The sequence below is a fragment of the Oryzias latipes genome, chromosome 12 (genome assembly GCF_002234675.1).
Source record: "Oryzias latipes chromosome 12, ASM223467v1".
Classification (NCBI taxonomy): domain Eukaryota; kingdom Metazoa; phylum Chordata; class Actinopteri; order Beloniformes; family Adrianichthyidae; genus Oryzias; species Oryzias latipes.
In genome coordinates this window covers 27,559,880-27,585,667 of record NC_019870.2, presented here as the reverse complement: position 1 = coordinate 27,585,667, position 25,788 = coordinate 27,559,880, and the positions used below count along the sequence as shown (strand labels likewise).

The following is a 25,788-nucleotide window of genomic DNA, read 5'->3' as shown; positions in this document are numbered from 1 at the left end:
TAAACTAATTGAAATTGTGTTTCTTCTCATTTACTGTTAGTAACTTTTGTTTTTCATGAAAATTCTGTCAGCTCTTCCTGACAGAATCTGGGCACAGCTGAACAGCCACTGGTACCACAAGGAACCTTCCGTTTCCACCAGAAAACCTTCTCACAAATAGCTAGTAAGTGCATCTTCATCATCCTCTGAGAGAATTATATTTAATTTCAGCTTTCTAGATTCTATTTTTTAGCTTTTGGGATGAAAGAAGTTTGGACTTCTTTTGTTTCTGAAGGGTGAAGACCAACATCTGCTCTCTGCTGCCCCCTGCTGGTGATCTAATCAGGCCTTAACCCTTGTGCTATCTTGTGGGGTCCAGACGACCCCTTGTGCAGACGTCCAGTCGTCTGGACCCCACAAGATAGCACAAAGGTTAAAACCCGCTGTTCCAAAAGAGAAACCCGCTGTTCCAAAAGAGAGAAACTGAGTGAGGTTTTTCAAAATAAAAGATCACCGACGAGGATCCATGTTTTTTCCAGATGTCCAGAACGAGGAAGCGGGCGGATTCTCCGTTTTCCCAGCTGTACGGGCCGAGAGGTTCTGTCGGCTGTGAGCAGGAGTGAAGAGGCGGCGCCTGTCCTCGAGTACAGTGACTGATTTTAATGTTTGATAAACAACTATAGAAAACAGCTGATAAAAAGTCATGCACTCTCAGTGTAAATTCATCTGGAAATATAGAGTCTGTACAGGTTGTGAACCACAGCAGCCGCTTCCTTCAGGTCTGCGGGTCACATACTTGGCTGCATAGAAACATCATTATTGCCTACATGGAAAATAAAAAGAAATGAAAATAATGTAAAAAGTCTAGTTTGATTCTGCTGAGGAGGAGCGGGCCGGTTCTGACCCGCACGGGTGACAAAGTCGGCACAGACCGCCGGCGTTCCCTTTAAATTACATTCCGACAGCGATCACCAGGAAACTCGGAGAACCACAAAAGCCTGAGTTGAGAGGAGAAGTCTTCAGAAATTCAAGAGCCTGAGAAGAAATCCACTGATTGAATATTTTACAAAAGAACATTTACATCATCATCATCATCGTCATCGTCATCGTCATCATCATCATCATCATGATCAGAGACCAGGACGTCCCGGTCAGCTTTTGTACATCAATATGCTCTTAAATAAAGACTGAGGAGCTGCTGAGGAAATGCTGGGAATGAGGTACTTCAGCTGCTGGGCCTGAGTCCAGCCTGGATCCGTTCAGAACCTTTGTGACGGAGTCGACGCACAGCAAGCGGGACGCGCGGCCGGGACAGACCAGAACAGGATCCAGTGTGGCGCTTGGAGATGAGGCAGCATTCAGGGTCTGAGTCCGATTCAAGCGTCAGGAAAAGGTCACCCGAGTAACAAAACCCGTCCGTACCGCCTCTGCTGTGTTGGTCGCGGCGCCGCCGCCGCACGCACGGCCGCTGTAAGGCATTTCCTGTGCTTCTGAGTCCAAGGCTGCCGCTGGCAGAGCCGCTTTGCAGCTCCTGCTATGTCTTGCGGCTGCTCCAGATCTGCTCCGGCGTGCTCCGGTGGTCCGACGAGTAGTCGAACGGCGAGCGGTGGCCCATGGGAGAGCGGGAGTCATAGGGAGAGCGGGTCCCGCTCGCCGAGGCCCGCTGCTCCGCCTGCCAGTCCGAGTGGTAGCGCTGCGAGGAGTAGTGGTCCGAGTGGGAGCCGTCCTTCAGGTCCAGCCGGTGGTCTCTGCCGGAGCGCAGGTCCTCCATCTTCCTGTGTTTGCCGTCACTGTAATACCTGCACACACACGCATGTACGGCAGCACACATTCACACACACACACACGAGAAATAATGAGTGTGCTTTTAACGGCTTCTTCTGGTATTTTTCTGAATTTTATAAAGAAAGGAAAAAAATTCTCAATATTTATTCGAATCGTTGTGAATCAGGAGCAGACGAAAAAATGCCGTTTGAGAAAAGATCATATTTGTGAATTTGAAAATACTCTGGGCGGAGCCAGAAGCTCCCTGCTCGGCTCCATCCTGATCGTCTGCTGTCAGACAAACGGACGTCTTTGTTTTCCTGGTCTGAGCTGGAATCTGGATCAGAACTGTAGACTGGATGGATCTGATATTGGTCGCCATTTTTGTTGCACCGGTATTGTTAGGTTGGGGGTTTGAGGAGCTGTAAGCTAGCAGGAGAGAGTGTCAACAGATGACTGTCAGCGACAGGAAGGGCGGCGGGGTTGCTCTATTCCTAATAAATTCCTGGTGTTCTCCAGAAACTGTCCTAGAAAACAACTTCTTTTTTTAAAATTTTGGCTAAAGACTGCATCCTCATGATTGAAAGAAGACTGGGAATGCTTTGGAAATGGAACAAATGAAGATCAGAGCGGGGCTGGAAGCTTTTGTCTAGTTCAGTCTGTTATTGGAGCTTCCATCATGTTTGCCCTTCTGACTGAATGTTGGTTAAATTCTGATCAACTGCTGCTCCGTGACTTAAAGAGACTGGAGTCGGCTCTCCGGCTGCTCACCTGTCTCTGTCCCTGCTGTCTGGTCTGTAGTGGTCTCGGTGGTCTTTGCCGTTGCTGTAGTAGGAGTACGGCCTTTTCCTGGACTCTGGGAGCGAGCTCTTCCTGTGGGGCTCGGCGGCGTGTCGCTCTTTGCCGCCGCCGCTGCCGTCGTGGTGGCGTGGCGCCGGCGGGTGCCTGTCCGAGCTGTAGCTGTCCCTGCTGCTGTCGTCGTGGTGCGAGCCGTCCTTCAGCCTCTCCACGTCTGTTGGCAGGGAAAGCAAAGTGAGCGCTGGGTTCTGGGCGGGTTCTGCGGGTCTGACCGGAGTCGGCTGTACCTGCGTGCTTGAAGCTGTGGGTGTTTGCAGTTCTAGTGTTCTGCTCAGCCGCCTGCAAAGAAAAGCACCATCAACGGTCACCATGGAGATCAGAAGCGGCGGCCGTGCGGCGCTGAGGCGTGGCGTACCTGCGCGCTCTCCTGCCTCTTCTTGATGGCGTGCTTATACAGTTTATGCAGCTTTCTGGCATCGAACTCTGTGAACTTGGAAACAAAAATCCACAAGTTCCTGGAAAATAAAGTTAGAACATCAGTTTGACAAAACTGAGCAAATCTGTGGGGCGTCGGGGCTGCAGAGGCAGAAGCAGACACTCACTTCCTCCACTGCTTGATCTGCTCGGGGTTGGAGTACTCCTTCAGACACTCGGTGATGTGGTCTCCGATCTTGATCAGGCACTGCCGGGTGTGCTCCAGCTGCTCGCGCTCAGAGAGGCCCTTCTCCGGACGGTCCAGCTGCTTCAGCGCCGCCTTCACCGGCCGCATCCTCTCCTTACACTGAAACATTCAGAAGGCGGTCACGCACGGCAGAACGATGCAGAGGACGCATCCATGCACGGCAACGGCTCCCTCATTCATCCTGAGATCACGCTCCAAGAATGATCTGTGATCGCTGAGTTCCAAAAAACCCCTCATGTGTCGTTTTAACAAGAATTCTACAAAATACAGAAACCCAAAGCGGTCCCTCCGTCCTGCCCCTCTCATGCATCATTCAGTCACTGAGTAAGATGGCATGATGCCTGCGCAGGCGGCTGCATCCGCCAACCTCCTCCTCAAATGAAGATGACGATATGGAAAAAACTACATCAGCTCGATCTGCGCCTGAGTTCGACCACGATTACGATTAAACCGATCCGTTGGACATTGATCGGTTCTTCTGGGGTTTTCTCGGTTTTGTTTTGTTTGAAAATAGTCGAGGACTGACTTGGGCTGGGAGGCTGTTTGGGTTCCGCTACTGTCCTGAGCCCAGTGAACGCACCACGCAGAGACATTTGTCGCTTCACTCCCAATCGATGACGTCATCAATAGTCGCCTCGTCACTACCCGATCGGTCTGCCAGTGCGCAAATATAACGTCACATCCACTAAAGCGGTTTACGATGTCTTCGGTTGCCAATGGCAACAATACCCTCTTACAATTATAAAAAATGTTTCTAATATTGAAACATTTTACTATAATGTTGAAACAAAACAAACAAAAACAGAAAGGTTAAAGCTCAGCACAGTGCGATCCGCCTAAGGACCACCGTACAAACGGATAACCCTTTAACCCTTAAAAAAAGGAGGAGGAGCGCGCCCGCTGCCCCGAGGCAGACCCTCAGGTGTGCTGACGCAGGCAGCCAGGCAGGTTGACGTCTGCTGACTCACCACGCTGAAGGTCCTCTGGTCCAGCTCCTCAGACTCCTCACAGCCCGCCATGTTCTCCCCAGCCGTCACGTGCACGGGGGTGTCGGAGGCTTTCTTAGGTCGATCTCGCTGCTCCGTCTTCACGTCATTCTGGTGAAACAGGACAACGAGTGATGCTTGACCCCCTCCCTCACAGATCGGAGAGGTTCTGATGTTCTCACCTCCTCCTGCTTGTGAATCACCTCCACAGCTTTGCCGTCTTTTTTCTCCTTCGACTCCTTTGCGTCTTTGATTTCACAGCTTTCCTCCTCCTTCTTTATCTCCTCTCTGCTTTCTCTCTCCCCTGATGAAGAACAGTCCCGGTCCTCTTCCTCCTCCTCCTCCTCCTCGTCCTCCTCCTCTTCATCCATCAGCAGCTTATCAGTTCGGCTCCTTCGGCTCTTCAGCGGCGTCTCCTGGAGGTGCAAAGTCCCGTCAACAACAGCTGGGCTCACATCAGCAGCAAAGCCGGCTCCTCCAACCGTACCTTCTCTTCATCTGCATCCTCCTCCTCATCATCGGACGCCTTCTCTGAGGGGGGGTCTGAGGACGGGCTCCTAGTCACCTCCTCCGCCTTCACTGCCTTCTGAGTTTTGCTCTTCTTGTTCCGTGGTTTCCTCTTGCGTGAATTGGCCTACAGACACATGCAGCAGTGAGCCGCTGCGCAGACGAGCCAGTCGACTGCGCAGCGGCTCTCAGGTGAAGAAGACGTACCGTCACCGCCTGCTTCTGCGCCTCCTTCCTGGCCAGGTCCTTGCTCAGTAGTTTGATGAGGTAGTCTGCTCGGGTCTGCAGCTGCTTGGCCTGAGGCTTCTTGTCTGGATCATCTGGAAGCAGCTGATCAACAAACATCTGATTACAGACCCACTTCTTTTTCATTTGTTGTGGGTTGAATGGTAGAAAACGGCGGTCCCCAACCCCTGGGCAGCGGACCGGATTTGGTACCGGGCCGCAAGAACAAATAACTTACATGACTACCTTTTAATTTATTTCGTAATCTGAAAGATGTTTTATTTTGAAAAATTGCCCGAACTTGGAACTAGCAAAACCAGTAAAAAAAAAAACAACAAACGTCTTTGGGAAGTTTCTTTGCCAAAGAGGAAAACGTCCCACCAGGAGACAGAAGAGGAGCCTTCGACTTCCAAAAAAGGAAAGCTACATTTAATAGACAGTACTTCTTTTTAGCACCATGAGTGAGGGAAGGGGAGAGGAGGATGACACCTGTGCTGTGTACAATGTTATGCATGTCAAAATAAAAGCTCGGGGTTCGCCTCGCCACATCACTGTTCCCCTTTTATCGTAGCGTTGCTACAATGATCGTCCGCCACATCTTAAAGACCGGTCCGTGAAAACTTTGTTCGACGTCATACCGGCCCGTGGCGTTAAAAAGGTTGGGGGGGGCGCTGCTATAAAGCCTTCAACCCACTGTTTTCCTGTTTCTCTCTTTATTCTAGTATCTTCCACCATTTTTTCCTGTTGAATTCCTTCTACAATGTTTCAGCTTTTTTAACCATTTAACTATTCAAATGTTCAGCTTTTTCCAGCTACGACGTTTAGCCCTTCAAATGCTTGAACTTTTCCAGATATTCCAGGATTTCTGCCTCCATTGAAACATGTGGAGAATCCTTGGTGCATTTTTCACAAAAATCTCTTTTTTGTTTTTGTGCTGTTTTCACTTTATTTATGGTCAACTTTGATCGTTTTTTATTGAATTTCTTTTCTTCCAATTATTACCCTTTAAGCTTCATTTTCATTCAGAAATATAGAAGTTCTTCTGGAAAAGCAGCTCCGTCTAGTTCCTTTTTAAATTTGTATCCAAATACGTTTCGTTTAGTTAAGAAAAACAGTTTTGGACGAGACCAGTGATTCAAACTGCTCAAAGTTTCCCATTAAACCGGTTCAGAGTTCCTTCATTTTTCGGTCTACATTTGCTGCTCCTGGTTTCTCATTTTCTCTACAGCAGCTCTGGACCAAGGCAGAACGAATGCAGCTTTAGTGAGGGGTCGACCGCTCTCCTCCTCAGCTGAAGCGTTCCAGTCGCTCCTGCCTTTCTTGTTCCGCACTCACTTTGTGTGTGAGGTTGAGGTCGGGGTCCATCTTTATCATCTCCCAGCTGCCGTATCCGTACTCGTAGATTCCGATGAGGAGGCTGGAGTCGTCCTCCTTCCCCCACTCGATGTCAAAGTGGGCCGCCTTCGAGTGGCAGGGCAGCACGTACCTGAACACACACACACACTCATCTTCTCAGCATTCTGCTGACGCAGCAGTCTCCAGAACCCTCATGTTACTGAACAACACACTTTTCCATCTCCGACAATTACACAAGTGTAACCGACTTTTCTATCCCAGCCTCTGCAGTCTTACTTCTTTCTCTCCTCGGGATCAGCAGGAATGGCTTTGTGGAGCGGAGCCAGCTCCTCCTCGTGGGAAATGACCAGCTTAGCGTTGACCTGGACTCCAGAGATCCTGAAGGTGGGGCCCTTCACCTTCCCTCTTCTCCCCCCTGATCACACAAACACAAAGTCAGGAAGCTGAGGCTCCAGGTGTTCTCAGAGAGCAGAGCTGCTGTCTGCAAACAGACTTCTTAAAGGTTCTCCTTCCCACTCTGCTGTCTCACAAAACCTCTGAGGTTTTGATGAAACCTTTCAAGTGACTGCAGACCTCCTGAGCTGCAGCAGATCCCCCCTCCAGGCTCACCTGAGGTCTTCTCAGGTCCACAGGGGTTTTCCCGCAGCGTCCTCAGGCATCCGTTGTGGACCGTCTCTGCTAACCGTTTCAGGTCGAGTTCGGATTTATCGACCAGTTCTGCGTCTCGAGCGATGGCGTCCAGCCTGAAGAAGCAGATCGCGGGCTGAGCATCTCGCCGCCTTCAGACAGACAGACAAATCTAGGCAGGCTTACCTCTCCAAAGGCCCTCCGAACTTTTTGTAGCTCTTGACAAACCTGTGGGGCAGAAGAAGGTTAGAGGGAGTTCACCACAGCAGCCGGAGAGAGAGCGCGGCGCTCCCGTGCTCACCTGCGGATCTCTGCGTCGCTGAAACCTTTGATGTTTTCTCGCGGGATGGTGCGAGGCCGACCCCGCTTCTTTGGCCTCTTTCGGTCTGAGAGGGAGTCGCTGTCGGAGGCGGAGTACCTCCTGCTCCGTCCGTGCCGGCGCTCACCCGAGTTAAAGCTGATCTGTGGACGGAGCGTTGGAGGCCATCAGCAGAGCGCGCTTAAATTCCCACAGCAGATGGGTCTTGGCGTGTTTTTCACCTGTTTGGCACAGTTCCTCATGCGGGGCAACATGTAGATCTCTTCCAGCTCCTTCTGCCTCTCCTCCTCCTCCATCCTCCGCCGCTGCTCCTCGGGAATGATGTCGTCCCAGCTGCGCTGACTTCGCTCTGAGTCGATGTCGATCTCCTCATCGTCCATCATGGAGAAATTTGCCACCTGTTCAGGCGGAAACCAGAACCTTTTTACCTGTCCCTCACTTCCTGGCGGCAGAACAAAGAGTTCCTCCTCACCTTGAATTGGGACAGCAGCTCCTCCCCCACCGTGGACGGCCCCGGGTCGTTCTCCCGGGTCTCAGCTCTCTTCAGGATCTCATCAATGTCCATTTCCTGTCCCAAAGAAGCACAAGAACACAAGTTGGTTTCTCCCACAGCAGTCGGTGTCAAACCCAGACGGAAAAACTGAAGACACTCCATGGTTTGAATCAAAGACAGCAAGAATCCAACAGCTTCAGCTACGTTCAGACTTTAAAATCTGCCTCTGTGCATTCAGACTGACGTGAACCGCACCAGAGTCCAGCTGAGCGTTCACACCAGCCAAACGGGAGCATCAGAGGAGACCTCCCAACATCTGTCCTTTAGAACCACCACGTGTGCACAGCAACTGGTTCACCTGGTCTGAAAGGTGCAGCACCAACTCCCCCCATGAGGAAACAAACCGTTTGACACACCTGAGGCTCCTGTTCTTCCCCCTCCGGCTCTTTGAAGAGCTCCTCTGCACCAAACTTCAGGATGGCGGACAGCTCCTCCTTGTTGAACGGTGCTGAACTGCACAGAAAAGAGTTTCAGGAGAATCTATGGACAGACAGTTTAGGGTGTCAAACATGCCGTATCCGGCCCGCCAGATGGTTTAATCCGGCCCACTCGTGAGGAGTAAAAATTATAAGGATATTTTAATGAAAAGCACATTTCTAGTTCCTTCCTGTGGCGAGTTATGATATTTTAACGAAATAACCAAAATGCGAAATTCTGCCACGGGGGGGGCGGCAAAGAAAAAGCATAACAGGTGAAACAGCATCTCTGCATGTGCCAAAAGTGAAACCTAACAACTCTGCAGTTTGGCCCCCTGTGAGCCTCGCCGCTGTTAAGCTGCTACAAGGATGAGCAGTGTTGACACAATAATAACAAAGATGTTGTCAAAAAGAAGGAAAAAAAAGTGGAAGTGGAGTGCTGAGCTTTCCAGGAAAAATAAAGTTTTATTTATTCACGGAGCTGAATGCAAAACCTGCATATTTGGTATGTCATCAACAGGTTGCAGTGCTCAAAGAAAACAACATTCAGCACCACTATGAGACTCACCATAAAGAAACGTTTCACCATTTGCAGTTAACAAAAGAGACGATTTATCAACTATTATCTGGACTGAAGAACAACCGTCTGCATTTACTGCAGCGTGACGTCAGTGATGGAGCAGTGACAGACACCTGATTGCAGACAAGTTGGAGCAAACATCCAAACCATTTATTGAAAAATGCTGAAGGCTGCAGAAGTCTTGTTCTCCAAAAGCAGACGAGCTTTGCCAACGTGAGTCCGTCAAGGATTAGGATTACAGATACATCATCTCTGCCAAATGAAGAATCCAGTCATTTATTGCATTTCTATTGATGAAAGCACCGACATCACAGATAAACACTGCTGTGCATATCTTTTAGAGGTGTTAAAGAAACGTCACAGCAGAGTTTCTGGAGTTGATGGACACAACAACAGCTGATGACATAGTCAGCTCTCTAGTTACTGTGCTGGATGATGTTGGAGTGAACTGGTCACGTGATGTCAGTCTGATCACTGATGGCGCCCATCAAAGGTCAGGAAGAAGGCAGGTGATGCCAAAAACTTCAGGCAGCCAACCAGGAAAAGATTCTTGGACATTTCTTGGTGTTTTCCACACTTGAATGACAGTAAATGTGTTTCTGTAAAGGATCTGAATCCTGATATTGATGGTGGGGTGGAGTTTCAGGAGAGAAAGGAGGTTAACTCCAAATTCTCATGTTCACAAATGTTTGCAAGTTTAATTTAGTTTAATTTTTCATTGATTGGCACATTTACATTCTAGGCAGGTGTTTCATGTTTTTCCGTAGCCCCTCTTGAGTTTCTCATCGGGATTGCTTCAGTGTTTGACGTAAAATATTCAGGCTGTATAAAATTAAAAAACAGAAAACAATATTTCCATTTTTTTAAGTGAAATGCATTTTATTGCCCTCTGAATGAATGTTTCACAAGTGATTAGGCTACAATTGAGGCATTTTTTTCCAACCAAGAATGACAAAACAAAGCAAAGCTACAGATAACAAGCTGACCGCAGGTTATTTTGCTTTGAAGTTACTGGTCCGGCCCACTTGAGATCAGACGGGTTGAATGTCGCCCCCGAACCAAAATGAGTTCGACACCCCTGGGTTTAGACAAAGGGGGCGGAGACTCACCTGGAAGGGGCGGCGCCGGTGTTGAGGACAGTCTTTCCTGTGGTGTCCATTCTCTGAATGACCAGGTGGTCCAGAACCATCTTCTTCTTGGCCCGCTCGATAATGTCCTCCTCCACGGAGCCTCTGGTCACGAGGCGGTAGATGTTCACCTACAGGGACACAGAGCAGTGGTTCAGCAGACCAAGGTTCAGGTGCTTCTAAGCCAAGAGCGGCCACTGGTGTTCAGAACTCAGGGAACCTTAAAAAAAAAAAGAAAACCCACACACTGGAACGTTTCAGTTAGGAACAGGCTGGATGAGAAAAGACTGGACCACAGCTTTCTCCTCATAAAACCAGCGGTCCTCAAACCTCAGACAGCAGACGGATACAGAAACGGGTTTGTGAAACCGCAAAAAGAAACACCATCTACATTGGATCAACTGGTGCTTGAAATATTCATGTTTTCTTTGTATGATTCTGACAAGCGCGTAAATACTTGCTCTCTTCTTCTGACTGAAAAGCGACTTTGAGAAGTGTAAAGTTGCGCAGCGCCACCTTGTGTACAGGAGTATTTCTGTTTACATTAAGCGCCATCTAATGTCAGGGAATGAAATTGCATGTTCGCTCGGCTCATCGTCAGCGAAAATCGCCTGGGTGTGAACGCAAAAAACGTGTTGAAAAACGCTGGCGAAAAACGGCTGGCGAATATTCGTCCCGGTGTGTACGGGCCTTAAAGCCGTTTCTCTGTGCAGCAGCACCAACTTCAGTTATAAAGTAGCAGCCAGGCAAGGAAGCCGGCGTGCTCTTCGTCTCTGCCCCCTCCTCCCCTGCAGCACCTCCTTCGGATGCAAAAGTCTCAAACAAGCGTCTTGATCTCTGAATTTTGGTGATGAACTGGAAGAGTCATGTGACTAGAGCTGCGACGGTGTGGGATTTTTGATCACCGCGGTGATGAACCTGCAGGGGGCGTGGCGTCGCGGTTAACAGCAGCCCCCCCCCAATTTACGAGTTACCTGTCTAAATAAACGAGACGGCAGCAGGGGAGGCGCCGCTCACTCGTGCCTCACCGAGCTGCAGCTTTACCGTTTTGATCTATCGTCACAAAAGATGCTTTACTTTTAATGGCTTCATTTTTCTTTCATTTTTGCCAACTGTCTGATTACATCGGTGCCCGTTTGTGACTCATGTAGTCTTTTTTTTTGGGCATTAGAAATACAGAAGGTGAGGCCAGCAGTACGCCGGCCTCAAGGCAGAGGGGGATCCTGGAGAATGGGACACCGCGGATAAAGAATAACGCCAAAAGCAGCTCTCCAGTTCATCTTTAACATTGCTAATCATCGTTTTCTAAACGGAGGATTACGGGTCTAAAGGCAGAAATATGTCAGACAGAGAGATGTCAAAGCTGAAGAAAAGAAAAGGAACTTCCATGTGTTTCTTCTGAAGGAGCAGAGCAAAGACTTTTAGAAGTTAAATAAGTCAACAATAACAATTTTTGTCTTTTATTTTCTATGCTACGTTTTGTAATTGAGACAAAAACGTTGAAATGAAATTTGAAACAATGTAGTAAACCAGTGAATAAGCTGCTCTGAAGAGTTTCTGTTTTTGCAGACCTGATGACATCAGTGCCTCACCAGCCGTGAACCTCAGCGCACGCCACCGTCCACATGCACTCGCACCTCTGGCAGCACGCGGCGCTAACTCACCTGTCTCTTCTGGCCAATCCGGTGAGCCCTGGCCTGAGCCTGCAGGTCGTTCTGAGGGTTCCAGTCTGAGTCGAAGATGACCACCGTGTCAGCGGACGCCAGATTGATTCCCAGACCGCCGGCGCGCGTGGATAACAGGAAGCAGAAGTCCTAGACAAGCAGAAAGTGCTTATTTATTATTTACATTACATTTTAGACAGCAGAATCCTTCAGAACCCTTCAGTACCTCTGATCCCTCTGCATTAAAGTGGTCCAGCGCCTGCTTCCGCATTTCCCCTTTGATGGAGCCGTCTAACCTCTGCAAGAGTGAAAGCAGCGTCAGACCCAGAACCGCAGAGGTGGCGTTCTGCTAAGGAGCGGTCCTCACCTGGAAGAGGAACTGCCGACTCCGCAGGTAATCAGCCAGGATGTCGAGCATCCGAACCATCTGGGAGAAGATCAGGACTCGGTGGCCTCTCTCCTTCAGGCGCACCAGCAACTTGTCCAGAAGAACCAACTTCCCACTACTGCGGATCAGGAGCTGCAAGAGGAGCAGAACTTTCAGAACCATCAATGTCCAAAAAGCTGGTGTGATTGTGAGTCCAAGGCGAGAATCCTGGACAGACACGGCGAGTGTGTGACGAGGTTCTGCCGCTCCGCTCTGATTGAGACATCTTCAGAGGAGCGCTGAGTGAAGCTGTGAGAAAACTGCCATGATCAGCGCTTACCTGTAAAGCCTCCACCTTGCTCAGGAACTCGTCATCTGGAGGCTTGATGAGGTAGCAGTGGTTGCAGCACTTCTTCAGCTCCATCATGACGTTCAGGAAGCCCGACGTGCTGCCTTTGGTGCCTTTGCTCAGAGCCTTGTAGTTCCTGGTCAGGATCCATCTGGTGACAATTGCAGGTAAGGATTAATACCAAGGTCTGGACCACAAGGAGCTCTGCTAAGAATGGCTGCATGATCCACACAGCGAGGGGCAGATGGGGTCTTCTACAGGGGCTTCTGACAAACGATGGAAACGTGCGCCGCATTTAAAGTTTTTAAAGTTGCAGCACCAAAGAACACAATGATGATGTCACAGAAGCAGGAAGTGTGCACTCAGACATTGACCCTGGCTGGAGCTACCATGGCAACAGTCCCACTCCCTTTTGATCTGTTGTAAAAGCGGTCCCAGTGGTCTTTTAGTCAGGATTATACTCTTTTTAGGCTGAAATGAAGAAAAATGTGGTTTTTTGTGGGACATAGTTTCTGCAGAGCAGCAGGAGTTCATTAGAAATTCACCTGTGAGCTGTGGGTGAGACCGTTGGGGCAACCCCACCCCCACCTCCCATCAACCATTAAAGAGTTCACCATTTCAGTGCTTTCCCACTGGCTCACAGCCCCTCACACCCTCAGCCTAACATGCGTTGGTGAGAGCTCAGAGCCTGTGACGTGTCCAGCAGATATTTTCTACGTCACAAACACAACCTTTTTTTGTCTGCTCCGGATTCACAACAATCTGAGATTGAGAATTTCCCAGAAATGCCATTTCTGTCTAAATCTTCCTTCTATACATGTCCTCCATCATGAGAAAAATGCCACAAGAACACGTCAAACCCCATTTCTATTGAAGTGGGTCTTCTGGATCAGCAGAAAGTCTCCACCGTCTGAACATCCTGATCACATGCAGCTTCCAGAGCAGCAGAAGACTCTTTCAATGAAGAACACAAAGAAGGGCACGTCTCCTTCTCCTTCATCTGACGGGGCTGCTCTTACTTGTAATACTGTTTCTGGACGGCAGTCATCTCCACTCGGAGGATCTGCTCCACCTTTGCTGGCAGGGACTTCTCCACGTCCTTCTTGACGCGGCGCAGCAGGAAGGGCTCCAGCTCTTTGTGAAGGCTGGTGTAGCCGGAGTCCCTGCCCTTCCCGTGGTCGGCCTCAAAATGCTCCCAGGAGTGAAACCTGCGGGGAAAGACACGGCGCAGGTCATCCACACGAGACGTACCTGACGCTGGAGGATCTCTTCTGTGTGAGACGTTGGGAGGCCTGACTTAACACAGACCCCTTTCTGATCCACAGGAGTTCGCCAGCATTAAAATCACTTTGGGTTCACTCAACAAGAAGGAGATTTTTCCGTGCGACAGTCACCGCAGGCGGGGGCCACTTACTTGTCTGGCATGATGAAGTGCAGCAAGGACCACAGCTCCTTCAAGGAGTTCTGCAGCGGCGTCCCGGTGATCAGAAGCCGGTGGTTGGACTTGAAGTCGATCATTGTCTTGTACAGAAGCGAGTCGTCGTTCTTCAGCCGGTGCGCCTCGTCTACGCCGATAAAGGCCCAGTTAACGTTGCCCAGAAATGTCTGCAGACACACACACACGTGTTAGGGGGCGGAGTCAGCTGCTCTGCAAAAGCTCAACAGGAGCAGAGGAGGAGCGGCTCACCTTGTCCTTGAGGAGGATCTCATAGGTCGTGAGGAGGATGTTGAACTTGAGCCTCCTGCTGTGGAGGTGGATCCACTCGTGCGTTCGGATCTGCTCGGGCACAGACAGGTGTGGGTGAAGGAAAGCGGCTGCAGGTAAAGGAGCAGGGCTGCTGGAAGCAGCATTACCATGTTCCTGCTGCTGATGTCTCCGAGGTAGACGACGACGTTCATCTGCGGCGCCCACAGCTGGATCTCCCTCTGCCAGGACGTGACGGTGGAGAGCGGCACCACCAGCAGGAAGGGTCCGTAGAGCTGGTGCTCGTGGAACAGGTAGTTGAGGAAGCTGATTGTCTGGATGGTCTTCCCCAAACCCATCTCGTCTGCCAGGATGCAGCTGTTCCCCCTGACAGGACAGGGTCAGTGGCTGGCCGGTGTCTCTGGACCCCACAGCGAGACGAAGGTACTTACTTGCTCCATGAGTGAGCCATCCAGTTTAAACTGTCCAGCTGGTAGTCTCTGAGCTCCAGACCGTCCCCCCCGATGTAAGATGGCTGCCTCTTCATTGGCACAAACCTGGGCCTCTGCTTCAGAACCTTGACCAACACAAAACGTTAGAGATGAGATGAAGAGCACAGACAAACAGGACAGCAAAGACACACATCTGCTCATGGGGAAGGGACCAGACTAATTCAGGGTGAGCAGGTTTAACCTCTTTAACCCCGCAAGTGGCGTTCTGGGCTTACATCTTCTGGGCAGCATAAAAAAACAAACAACTAGATCTGATCTCAAAGGATTGTGCAAATCTATGACCTAAACCCAAAACAGATTAGTCGACCAACTGCAGCAAAACAAATCTGTAATAAAGAGAAACCATGTTGTCATCAGGAAGCAGCTGAACTCTTGGCTGCATCTGCAGCTTTTGCTTCCCTCGTCTGTTACCTTGCAGTCTCTGGAGGGAATGGTCTTGGACTGGTTTCTGCACATGTAGTCGTCGATACGTTTCTGAAACTTCTTCCCAATCAGGGCGCCGTCCTCCCAGCTGCACTCCGAGTACGGCAGGCCCTGCCATTTGCACAGGTAATCCGGGTAACCAGCTGCAGACTTCTGGTTTGAATGTCCTGCAGAAAGGAGTGAAAAGGCCTGCTGGCTTACACAGCTCCAACATCATCCACCAGCGATGCAGCCGTACAGTACCGATGATTCGTTCCACCAGCTGGTACTGAGAGTGCAGGTCGTCTATCAGCTCCTCCTGACAGTTGAAATACTCCACATCTTCTGGTGAAGCCATCTTCAGCCTGAGGAGAGACATGCGAAGTGAGTGGAGGACCAACCACGCCTCACCAAAGCAGAACACCTGAGGGCTTTAAGGTCAGAAAAACCAGCAAGAGGTTCACGACAGATGTGAGCAGCTGCTGCTTCTCTCTTCCCACATCACTGCTGTCATTTCTGGGTTGTTAATGGAAATGACACCATGACGTCAGAAAACTAAAACCATCTTTTATCTTAGCAGTCGAGGCGTTTTGTTTTTGAAAATCCAAGTCCAAGTTTTCATTTTTCCACATTCCTGCTGAACTGAACCTGGAGGCTCCTTGGTTTGTTTGTTTTTTTCTTTTATTTTCTCCATCTGGGAGTAATAATGAAGACGTTTCTGCCACACCCACAGCATGGCCATTGTTGGCAGGTTGGGTGACATGATCCCCGTGAGACCATCATCAGGAAAAATCTTAAGGATTCAAATGAATCAGAAAAACATGTAAATTCCGCCTGATGGTTGAAGCAGCTCCTCCCGAAGCGCCCGAGAACAAAAGTCCTGCGTCTTCAGGCTGCAGACAGATCCTGACCGAAGCTCCAAGCATCTTACCATTTCTTTTGCTCCTGCTCCTTCTTTTTGAAGTTGTCCAGCTTCTTCATGCCTCTGACGTTCTGCTGCTTCAGCGTCTCCTCCGTCTCCCACGTGTTGTGGATGTGAGCCCAGTTCTTCCACTTGATCAGATACTGGACATCACCGGCCTCTTTGTTGGGGTTGAAGTTAGCGTTGGGGTCGCCGTCTGCTTCCACGGCGTACACCGTGGTGACGCTGCCCGTAGCTGGTGAGGAAAATAGAGAAAAAGGCTGTTCAGGGGTTCAGACCATCCAGCTGTAACGTGGAGACTGCTTTCCTCACCTCTCTTTCTCCCTATCCTGCTGTCCATCACTCGCTCGATGGTTTCAAACTCTTCCTCCTCCAGCTGAGGTACATCTTCACCCAGAACTTCCAACAAATCGTCAGAGTCCGTCTTCAGCTCCTCGTCCTCCTTGTAGCTGACGTTGACAGTGGCCTGCCGCCGGGGGCCCGCGGACGCCGCCTTGATGTAGTCGTCTTGCTCGTCGTCAGAGGACGAGCGCTTCTGGACCTTCTTTCTCTGGACGGCGCTTTTCTTTCCGTTCCGCGAATTCACCCTGTTGTTGGAGGAGGTGAAAAGGTGTAGGACAACGGTGAATTACGGAGCGCCAACACTAAAGCTCCCATTCTGGATGTAACCTGTTCATTTTCTCATGGAGGTAAACATCTTCTCAAGGATTTCCCTCTAGTTACGAGTTAGGAGACCCGCCGTCTCTCACAGAAGACACATGCATAGAGCACAAGTCTTCCATGAGTCGAGTCTCATTCCACGTTAAAGATCCACTCCGATCATCTTCGGATCCATTTCCAAATCGTTTCCAGTGCTCTTTTAATTGTGATTGTTCCGTTTTTAGCCCAAAATCAATAAACCTGTGTCGTTTTCTAGGACATAGTTTCAGCAGAGCGGCAGGAGTTGGTTAGTTGAGGGGGGAGTCGTTGGTGCGGTGCAACCCCGCCCCCCTTCCCCTTGAGCACTGCTGAGGGCTCAGAACAGGAACCTTGTGGCCCACCCAGCGTATTTTCAAACTGCATTTTTTCGTCTGCTCCTGATTCACAATGATTTGGGTAGAAAACATTCAAAAATGCAAACCGAGTCCATCATCAGAAAAATGCCACAAGAACATGTTAAAAATACGCTTTTCATCCGAGTGGGTCGCTAAGAATCCCTGCAGACCTTGAAGGCATCAGTCTACTCACTTGTTGGGAGGTTTTCTGCCTTTGAACGCATGACTGGGCTCATAGTCCGACGTGGTTTCATTACTGTTGTCTTCTGCTGAGGAATCTGATCCAGAATCACTTCCTGATCCCGAGCCTGATCCAGAATCCGAGGAGCCAGAATGTCTTCTCCTTCTGGAGCTGCTGGATGAGGAGTTGTCACTGCTGGAAGAGTCCTGGAGAACACAGACCAGTCAGCGACATGCTGCCATGCAGGAGAGTATGTGGGTGGAGATACTTTAGGCATTTGCCTCGCCTTCATAGAGAAATTACTTAGTTTCCCTCCAATAACAAATTGAAGTGATGATGTCAGAATTGGCGTGCTGGGAAACTCGCTGAATTCAGGTGACGACCAGCGGTGGCAGGTCTCAAACTGTAAATATTTAGCATTACCTAAACCTTCCAAAAACTGTGCACACTGACAGGCTTTGATAACACTTTGTTCCACCCAACCGGGTCAGCGCCTTCCACGGTTGAACTGGAACCGTCAAGCATTTTGGGTCTTGAAAAAAGGGGCAGATTTCTGTCGAATTGAGAGAACTTGAGGAAACAAACCTCATCAGACCCGCTGTTGGAGGAGGCTCGTCGCTGCTGTTGCTGCTGCTGCTGCTTCCGGAGCATCGCAGATCTCTGCACCGCCAGGATGCTCGGGTTGGACTTCCAGAACTGCAGAGACAGGAAAGTTAGACACCCAGCCTGCAAACTAGTTAACAGGTAACAAGACCTGCAGGGAAAATGACTTTAGAACCATCTCATCTTCGCCCAGATCGAGGGGGGGCGGCAGCAAACTTTTTGACTCGTGGGCCCCCAAGGGTTGCAATTTTTTAAACAGAAAATTTGGGATTTTTTATTTTAAAACAGTGAATTTGTTCTCATTTAGTGCTTAATGTCCCTCAGGGAAAACACAAACGTAGAGAAATGCTGCGTTCATGTGGTGTTGGAATGATGGGAATAATGACTTTTGTTAGAAAAACAATAAATCTTTCAACACCACATGAATGCAGGATAACTTTCTGCACCTAAACAAATATCAATTTATTTGTAGTGCATCATCTATGGGGAGACACAAATAATAAAACACTGACAAAGGTGATCACATTATTTAATTCCAGTTTGGCGGCCGTGGGGTCAGACTAAATCTGGGCCGTAGTTTGCCTACCCTTGGTCTAGAGAATGTACAGAGGAAAAACACTTTAAACATTAGTGATAATAAAAAACATCTCAACAGGAAAACCACGACTTACGGCAAATTAAAAAAAAAAAAATCTTTAAAACATCTAGAAACCTGAGTCAGTTTGGACAAAACTTAACTTGACATCGGGAAAACGAAACCTACAGAAAAGTCATATGGAGATTTCGACGTGATGCCTGTAAACCTCTGCTTGACTTGAGAACTACGCTCTGTGGCGTTAGGATAAGTCAGCGGCTGTCAGTGTACGGAGCGGCTGAAGCACCACTCAAGACGATGTCAGATATTTACATGTTTGGCCCAACAAAGCTTGTTCAATTTGTGATAGGTTGGGGTGGGTTCAGGGGAATTTCACTCAAGAAAAAAAATAAACGCACGCAAAGAAAAACCTCAGAGAACAGAACCGGAAAGGCTAAAATGGTCCGGAGGAAGAGAGCACTCATTCACCTCTGCTCCATCAATGTTTGACTTGTTCTGCGGTTCTGTCTTCTCATTGGACACCCCGGTTTCAGAGTCCGACTGACTGTCAGAATCAGAGCCGCTTCCCGAGTCGCTGCTGTCTGATTGGCTGCTGCTGCTGGAGGAGCTGGAACTGGAACCAGAACCGGAGGCCGAGCCGGACCGAGAACCGGAATCATCGTCCGAGTTACTGGAGCGTTCCAACAGACAGACGCAGAATGTAGTTACTAATCCACAGACTCAAAAGGTTGAAGGAAAGCCGGGTGTGAAGATGGCAGAGGATAAAAAAAAAGGAGGACACACACTTTCTCAGAGAGGGAACTAATGAAAACCAGATCCAGCAGTAAATGACAACACTTTCTCTTCTTAAATAATGGAGGAAGTTGATTTCATTTGATAATCTAACATCTCTAAAAAGAGTCTAAAACAAAACAGAAATGTATGGATTTGAACAGTTTTCCACAGTTACACATCACAGCAGAAAATACAAAACTCTACATAGTATTCGTGTTTACTTTTCTTTGATTTGGGAATCACATATATTTACACACAATGAACTAGAAATGTTTTAGCAACATAGTTGGGTCTGAGTGGGATATTTGTTTTGATCATCCCTCTTTTTCCTGAAAAGTGTCTCCCCTGCAGCTGTCCTACAGCCTGCTGTGTGAGGGACCCCCTCACCTCCATCCACACCTGCTATCACACTGAAGCTTACCTGGACCCCCCACTGCTGTTGCTGACACTTTCATCCTCACTGCGTCCAGCCATGGCGAAGATCCGGGTCCAAGCAGCAGTGAGATGTTCCACCTGGAGGACCTGTGGACAACATGGTTCACTGTGAGGTCACACAAGCTGAAGGTGAAACCCTCAACCGCACAGGTGCATCTGCAGCACACCCACATCTGGGGATGACCACAGGGAATCAAACCCTTGGCTGCGCGTCCTCGCAGCATCGGAGAAGAAGTCCCCAATCAGGGGTAACAACAGGCGGCCGGAGGATGCTGGGCATCCGGGACGAGCCCCCCCCCCCCCCCCCCCCGCAGCGGCCTATAGGGGGCCTGCACCGCACCTGTCACATCCACCCAACACCTCGCGACCACCAAACACCCACACGCAGAAACAAACGCGTGTTTCTCCCGCATCAGGAACCCCGCAGCTGCTGAGTTAACGCCACCACATCATGAAGCTCTGCCTGGGGTCGCAGACAGCCGAACAGCGACCCTTCCAGCTGAATGACGGGTACAGAGTAACCGTTCCCGGACACCCCTGAGTTCAGGCTCCGGGAGGAGCGTCGCTTTTACGGACCGTCTGAACCGGAGAAAGACAATGAAAGCGGCGGACCGCACGGAGAGAAAGCCCCGGACCACAGCAGGGCTAACATGCCGCCTCACAGCGGGAGAAACTGGGCTGAAGGGACTCCTGAGCGCGGCGGTGCGTGTTGTCACTGCGCCGCTAAACTCCGCGCGGAGCACGAGACCAACAGCTAGCAGCAGCCGCGAGCCGTCGCCGCTCCGCGGAACAAAAGCTCCCAGAGCGGGGCTTTTGGGCGGCCTTTAGCCGCCGAATGTAAATGTTTATTCAAACGTGTGAAGTAAATGCGGAACCCGGCAGTCCGGTGTTCCGTTTGCGGTGATTATGAAAGGCAAATTAGCCGAACGAAGTTCGCTCCCTTCCATCTTGTTTTCATCCGCCTCGCTCTTCTCGCGGGTTTTTACCACATCAACACGCAGAGCTAGCTGCTCGTTTTTTCGCCTGTCTGTCTCCGAGCGAACCTGCACGCCGGAGCTCACCTGGCCTTTCCTTGTTCTCCCAGGGAGTCACGGTGAAAGTAGCTGTCCAAGTCCACCTTTAGAGCCCGGGGCCGTGTTTTCGTTCCACCGTTAAGCCGCCGAGCTGGCGGCTCCGGACAGCTAACGCACTCCTGCTAGGTTAGCTGTAGCTCCCGGTCAGGGGGAGCAGCCCCAATCCGCCAAACCGGGCCGAATCTGAGGATTGGAGGCTTCCTGAGCGCGCGGGGATCGAATAGTTCCTCTCAACCGCGCGATCCGGCAGCACGTTCGGTATCCGTGGGTCAGCGGGGTCCAGGGAGCTGGGCTTTTAAGTCAGAGACTTCCAGCAGCCGGCCTCCGCCATGACGCCGTAACGTTTCTCACCAGGAAACCCCGTCCGTGACGTCACGGTCCGCACGCCTGAACCGAACTCAAACAGCTGTTCTCACGAGAACCCCGCGCGACCATGGGCGCACGTGGGCCAGGGAGCACGCGCTTTCCCCGCGCAAACATGGGGAATTGCACCGGGAACCCTGTATGTGTCTTCATGAATGCTTGTTTTTTACACATTTAAGTCCAGAAACGTCTTCTCCTGAAAATAAAACACACAAAAAAAACTACAGGTTTCCAGATCTAAAAAAACAAATATCCCAAAATAAATAATTCAGTTATGATTTTCCCAAATTAAGATTGTAGAGATTGTTCCACAGATTTTCAAAGCAATATTTCCAAAGGGTTTTCCTTACTAATATTTCCAAATGACAAATTTCCATAAAAACATTCCCAAAATTAAAGTATCCATATTGGCATTCCAAAACACTCGATTTTATATAGCAATATTGCCAAATAGTTGGCTGCCATAATATTAATTTCAAATTTAATATCTATTTAACAATATTGTTACAGATTTCCATGTCATTCCCGGTCTATTTTTACCAATGACATTCCTAAATGGCAGCACTCAAAGTTCCAAATGACAAATATTACAAGAAAGTATCATTATGTTTATATAAAGAACCTACAAAAATACTTTTACATTTCTATGAGAATATTCCCAAATACTATTTCCTAATTACATTCCCAAAAACAGGTTTCCACAATAATATTCCCAAATTAGAGTTTGCTATAATGATTTCCCAAAAATGAAAGTTTCTGTGAGAAATTTCTTCAATCATATTTCCATAATTTTTCAAATTTAAAGCTTTACATAACAATGTTCAACAAGGTGGACTGGAGGGATTGCTCCAACCGCAGGAGTCACACAACTCAGCCTGCCTGGTGAGACCTCTCCAGAGAGCTGAAGAGAATAACTTACCCATTAGTAGATCCTCAGGATTGGGAACAGTGCAGTTTTTGCTCCGATGATGGAACTGCAGATCAGATCCACACTTTGCACAGAGTGCTTGAGGCTTCATGGGAGCTCACGTGTTCAATCCTCGTGTCACTGTAAGGTTCTCTGGGAGGTGGTCTCGGACCAATCAGGAGGCCTGTCTTTGTTCCCACCCTCACCTGTGGTCATGAGCTCTGGGTCACGACCAAAAGAATAAGATCTTGGATACAAGCGACTGAAATGAGTTTCCCTCACAGGGCGGTTTGGTATAGCTTCACGAGAATAGGGGAAGGAACTTCATCACCTGGAAGGTTTGGTGTAGAGCCACTGCTCCTCTACATCGTCAGGGATCAGTTGGGTTGCACTTCTTTTGAATGCTGCCTGGATGCCTCCCTGGCAGATCTTCTGGGCATGTTCTCCTGGGGAAGAGGCAAGATAGGCTGGAGGGACTAGGACTCTTGATTGCCTCGGTAGGGGCTTGGGGTTCCCCTGACATGGTTGGAAGAATTTTCTGTGGAGAGGGAGGTCTGGGACTCTTTCCTGAGGTTGCTCCTCTCACGACAGGGCTCTGAATAAGAAGATGTATGTAAACAAAATGCAAAATTGATTGCATATCTTCTGAATTTTTATCCAAGACTACTTTTATTCCAAAGTATTTGGCAAACAGAAATTTGAAACCACAAAAGCCGATTAGAACATTAACCATCTTCATGTCCTCCTACTCTACATCCATCAACCTCCTCTTTGGTCATCACTGGTCCTCCTCTGAATGGGTCCAATACAATGTGTTTAATGTGCTTCCCTGCATTTATCTCCAGAACATCTACAATGAGCTGATGGGTTCATTCTTTATGATCTTTGCTTCTCCTTCTTCCCCCCAAAGTAATCCAGTTTCCACCAGCACTGGGAGCAGTTCATCTGGAGCAGGACCGATTGGTAAATGCTGTATGCTTGTGTAGCCCTTTTCTACCTTCCTCCAAGGCCCAAGGCGCTTTTTCAGTCCCATTCACCCATTCTCACACTGATGGCGGCTCATCTCCTGCGGGACCATCCACTTCCACATGTGGGCGGGATAGGCAGTTATTAAACCTCCAACTCCCAATTAGGGGTCGACCGCTGCACCACAGCTGCCACAATTGGTGATGGAAGTTCTGTTAGTGATTGGCAATTTTGATTTTTCTCACATTGTTGCATTTGTCTGTGCATTTAGCCAGACTTGGGACAGGCAAATGAAAGCACTGGATTTTCCTACTTGTTGCGTTACGTTTAAACATTGGATACGCAGACAAAATGATGGTAAAAAAATTCTCGAAAGCTGTTTCAAAATGTTACTTATTGTTAATAAAGTTATTAATGGATTGACTGAGCTTTTGAATGAGACAAAGGAAGAATCCAACAAAAAAATGAACAAAGTAAAAATAAAAGAAGAAGGTTGGACTAGAGCTTGAAAAACCAACAGAAAAGAATCGATAAATTTCTATCTGGAAAGAAAATCAGACACAAGTTGTATAAACTTTGATGATATTTTCTGTGACACTTTTCGTGCTGCTGGCCTCTATGAGAAGTGAACATAAAAACAGCCATAGGTCATTGTGATCAAGTCCTGACGCCTTTTTCAGCCTCTCAAAGCTCCTCTACATTTCATTTTTATCTTTGGAAGACCCTCTGAATCCTGTTAAACAACAGAACCTTGAAATGGAAGCTGCTCGGGTTTGATATTCATGAAAGAGGATGAAGACGCTGACGACGAAGCTGTTGGTTTCACCTTTCAGATTATTGAACTGCACTGCAGACTGAAGAAAAACAGTCTTCTCTTCCAACCACGACAGCCCTGCCAGCTTCTGAAACATCCAGGCGTGTCGTCGTCTGTGTCGGCTACAGATAGCCATGAAAAAGGAGACGTCAGGACAGATGTTTCCAAATGCAGCTCTGGAGCATGATTCAAAACACTTCAGCTAACGAAGAGTGTTCTGGACTCGTTTCAAAACAACCAATGGTTCTGATCTGTGTCAAGTACCTCAAGTATTTGGACTGATAGAGAAGGCTTGGAGAAAAGCTGACAACCTGCCTTGGCATTAGTTTTATGGAAAAAGATCTGCCTTGTTGAATATCATTATTATTTTTGAAATTTCCTTTAAAATAATCTATTTAATCAAATATGGCTTTTGAAGAGATTTCTTCTTGACATGCCATAAATCAGTGCCTTTGGAGAAACTAAAGACTGAAACTATTATTAAAAAAAGGGAATCAACACTAAAGTGTTTTGGCCTGATGTCAAACTATGCATTAAAAGGAAGAATACAGACACAATTAGGTTTGTGAAAGGAGGTATTCTAACCTAAACACAACAGGAAACTCAATTTTTATTAATTTATTACTCAACTCATATTAATTTTAGGTCAGTTTCATGTCCACCAAAAGAGACAGTCAAATTCAAAAAAGTATTTTGAGCATTTTCTTTAGAAACAATCCAAACTAGATATAAATCATAATAATAAATGTTGAAATTCCATTCAGATTTGTGAAGGGGAAATTTTTAGATGCATTTTTTTCTATATTTATTCTGTTTGTTGTAAACAAATTGATGGCAATATTTCCTGTCTTTGCTGTGCTGGTGATTTATTTTTTCTCAATAAAAACAACCGGACATACTTCACCAGTAAAATTAATAAAACAATTTATTCTGTAATGAGTTGTTGATGTTTCTCAGCTCTCAAAAACTGAACAATTACTCACAACCATTAAAAAAGAAGAATAAGAGTATGAAGCAATATCACTAGTAAATATTCATTTATTTAGGTAACACAAAGAGCTGCAACATTTATATTTATTTGCTTTTACAATGAAAACTAAATACCGATTCTGTAGTAAAACATCAAACCAAGGAAATGCTGCTTCACTACGAAGGCATTGCTGCTCTCAATGGTGTCCACTAGATGGCACAACGGAGCGGGACATTGTTTCAAATCATTGACACATGCCATTCCACTGTTTAGAAGTGTCATGAGGTTCACCACGATCCATTTTCAATTCCAAGTAGACCCTAAACCTGGAGAACCAGCAACGCCACCCACGAGGAAAGGTTTTAAAGAAGGTCACACAAAAGGTCATTCAAGAGGCTTTCTCAATTCTGGAGAAAGCCTCTTGAATAAGGAGACAAACATCTTCGACTTAAAAGACTAAGACATGTGTCTTTACAGATCATCTGGACTTAGTCACTAAGAAGACTTGTTCTGCTATGGAACAATCGTGGATGAATGAGTCTTCACAGATGCATCTTTGACACACTTTGATTCTGTTGTCTGTTTTGTTTAAATCTTACCTTAACGTTTTTTTAACCATACCAGCAGAGTTTTCATCTTTTAAAAGTGAATGTTTTGTGTACATACAAGCAAAATATGTTTGTTTCTTTACTTGATTCTGTACTGACTCGTTTATGTTTTACATTTGGATTTTTTCCCCTACAGCATTACTTTATTATAAAAAAAAAATACAAAAAAATATTTAAAAAAGTAAAACAAATGATTAATCACTTATTGAAAATTGTTAAATTGATTGACTTTTAATGATATTACTTCACTTTCTCCAAAAATTGATTAATTGATTCAAAAGTCTTTCCTAATGTAGCATAATTTTGCACATGTTTTTAATTTTTGATACTTGATGAAATTTTCCTATGAAAATTCCTGAAACAGTGTAGTGTCTACTTTACTGATATAGTATTGTGCTTTATTCATATGAATGGCTTTTATAAGTAACATAATCTGCATATATTTCAGATGACTGATGTGCATTTGCCATGTTGATTTCTAAAATAGTTATTTTTGACGTAATACTTAAGTAATTCATCTTTGTCATGTGCTTTATCGATACCTTATGATTTTTAATTCTGTCTGATAAAAACTGGGAACCGGATATTGATAAATCATGTAATAAAATGGTTACAGTATAACGGGGTGGGATTATATAAGTTCGCT

At 47.6% G+C, this 25,788-nt stretch overlaps 1 protein-coding gene across 1 annotated transcript; it reads right to left on the bottom strand.

The window, feature by feature from the left end:
- Positions 1–618: 618 nt before the first annotated feature.
- chd1 (chromodomain helicase DNA binding protein 1) lies at positions 619–20,879 on the bottom strand. Its single transcript, XM_011482094.3, has 36 exons — positions 20,503–20,879; positions 19,428–19,528; positions 18,701–18,902; positions 17,620–17,730; positions 17,047–17,240; positions 16,132–16,406; positions 15,829–16,054; positions 15,162–15,262; positions 14,907–15,085; positions 14,436–14,560; positions 14,154–14,370; positions 13,987–14,076; positions 13,714–13,904; positions 13,319–13,507; positions 12,291–12,450; positions 11,951–12,103; positions 11,810–11,881; positions 11,584–11,733; positions 9,902–10,050; positions 8,153–8,249; positions 7,716–7,811; positions 7,465–7,641; positions 7,226–7,386; positions 7,111–7,152; positions 6,907–7,040; positions 6,574–6,712; positions 6,277–6,427; positions 4,924–5,046; positions 4,697–4,843; positions 4,392–4,625; positions 4,192–4,320; positions 3,144–3,322; positions 2,957–3,056; positions 2,829–2,880; positions 2,515–2,755; positions 619–1,778 (listed from the first exon to the last, which is right to left on the bottom strand). The coding sequence occupies exons 2-36, from the start codon at positions 19,478–19,480 to the stop codon at positions 1,514–1,516; spliced, it is 5,304 nt and encodes a 1,767-aa protein (XP_011480396.1). The 5' UTR covers positions 19,481–19,528; positions 20,503–20,879; the 3' UTR covers positions 619–1,513.
- Positions 20,880–25,788: the final 4,909 nt, after the last annotated feature.

What these genes read in the sequence shown, in the direction of transcription:
- chd1 (XM_011482094.3), bottom strand. Translation starts at nt 19,480, where the DNA reads ATGGCTGGACGCAGTGAGGATGAAAGTGTCAGCAACAGCAGTGGGGGG. An exon ending in GATCCCGAGGAGAGAAAGAA is followed by an intron (nt 6,428 to 6,573) that starts GTAAGACTGCAG and finishes GTGTGTGTTCAG; the next exon opens with GTACGTGCTGCCCTGCCACT. An exon ending in CCACAGCTTCAAGCACGCAG is followed by an intron (nt 2,756 to 2,828) that starts GTACAGCCGACT and finishes CCCTGCCAACAG; the next exon opens with ACGTGGAGAGGCTGAAGGAC.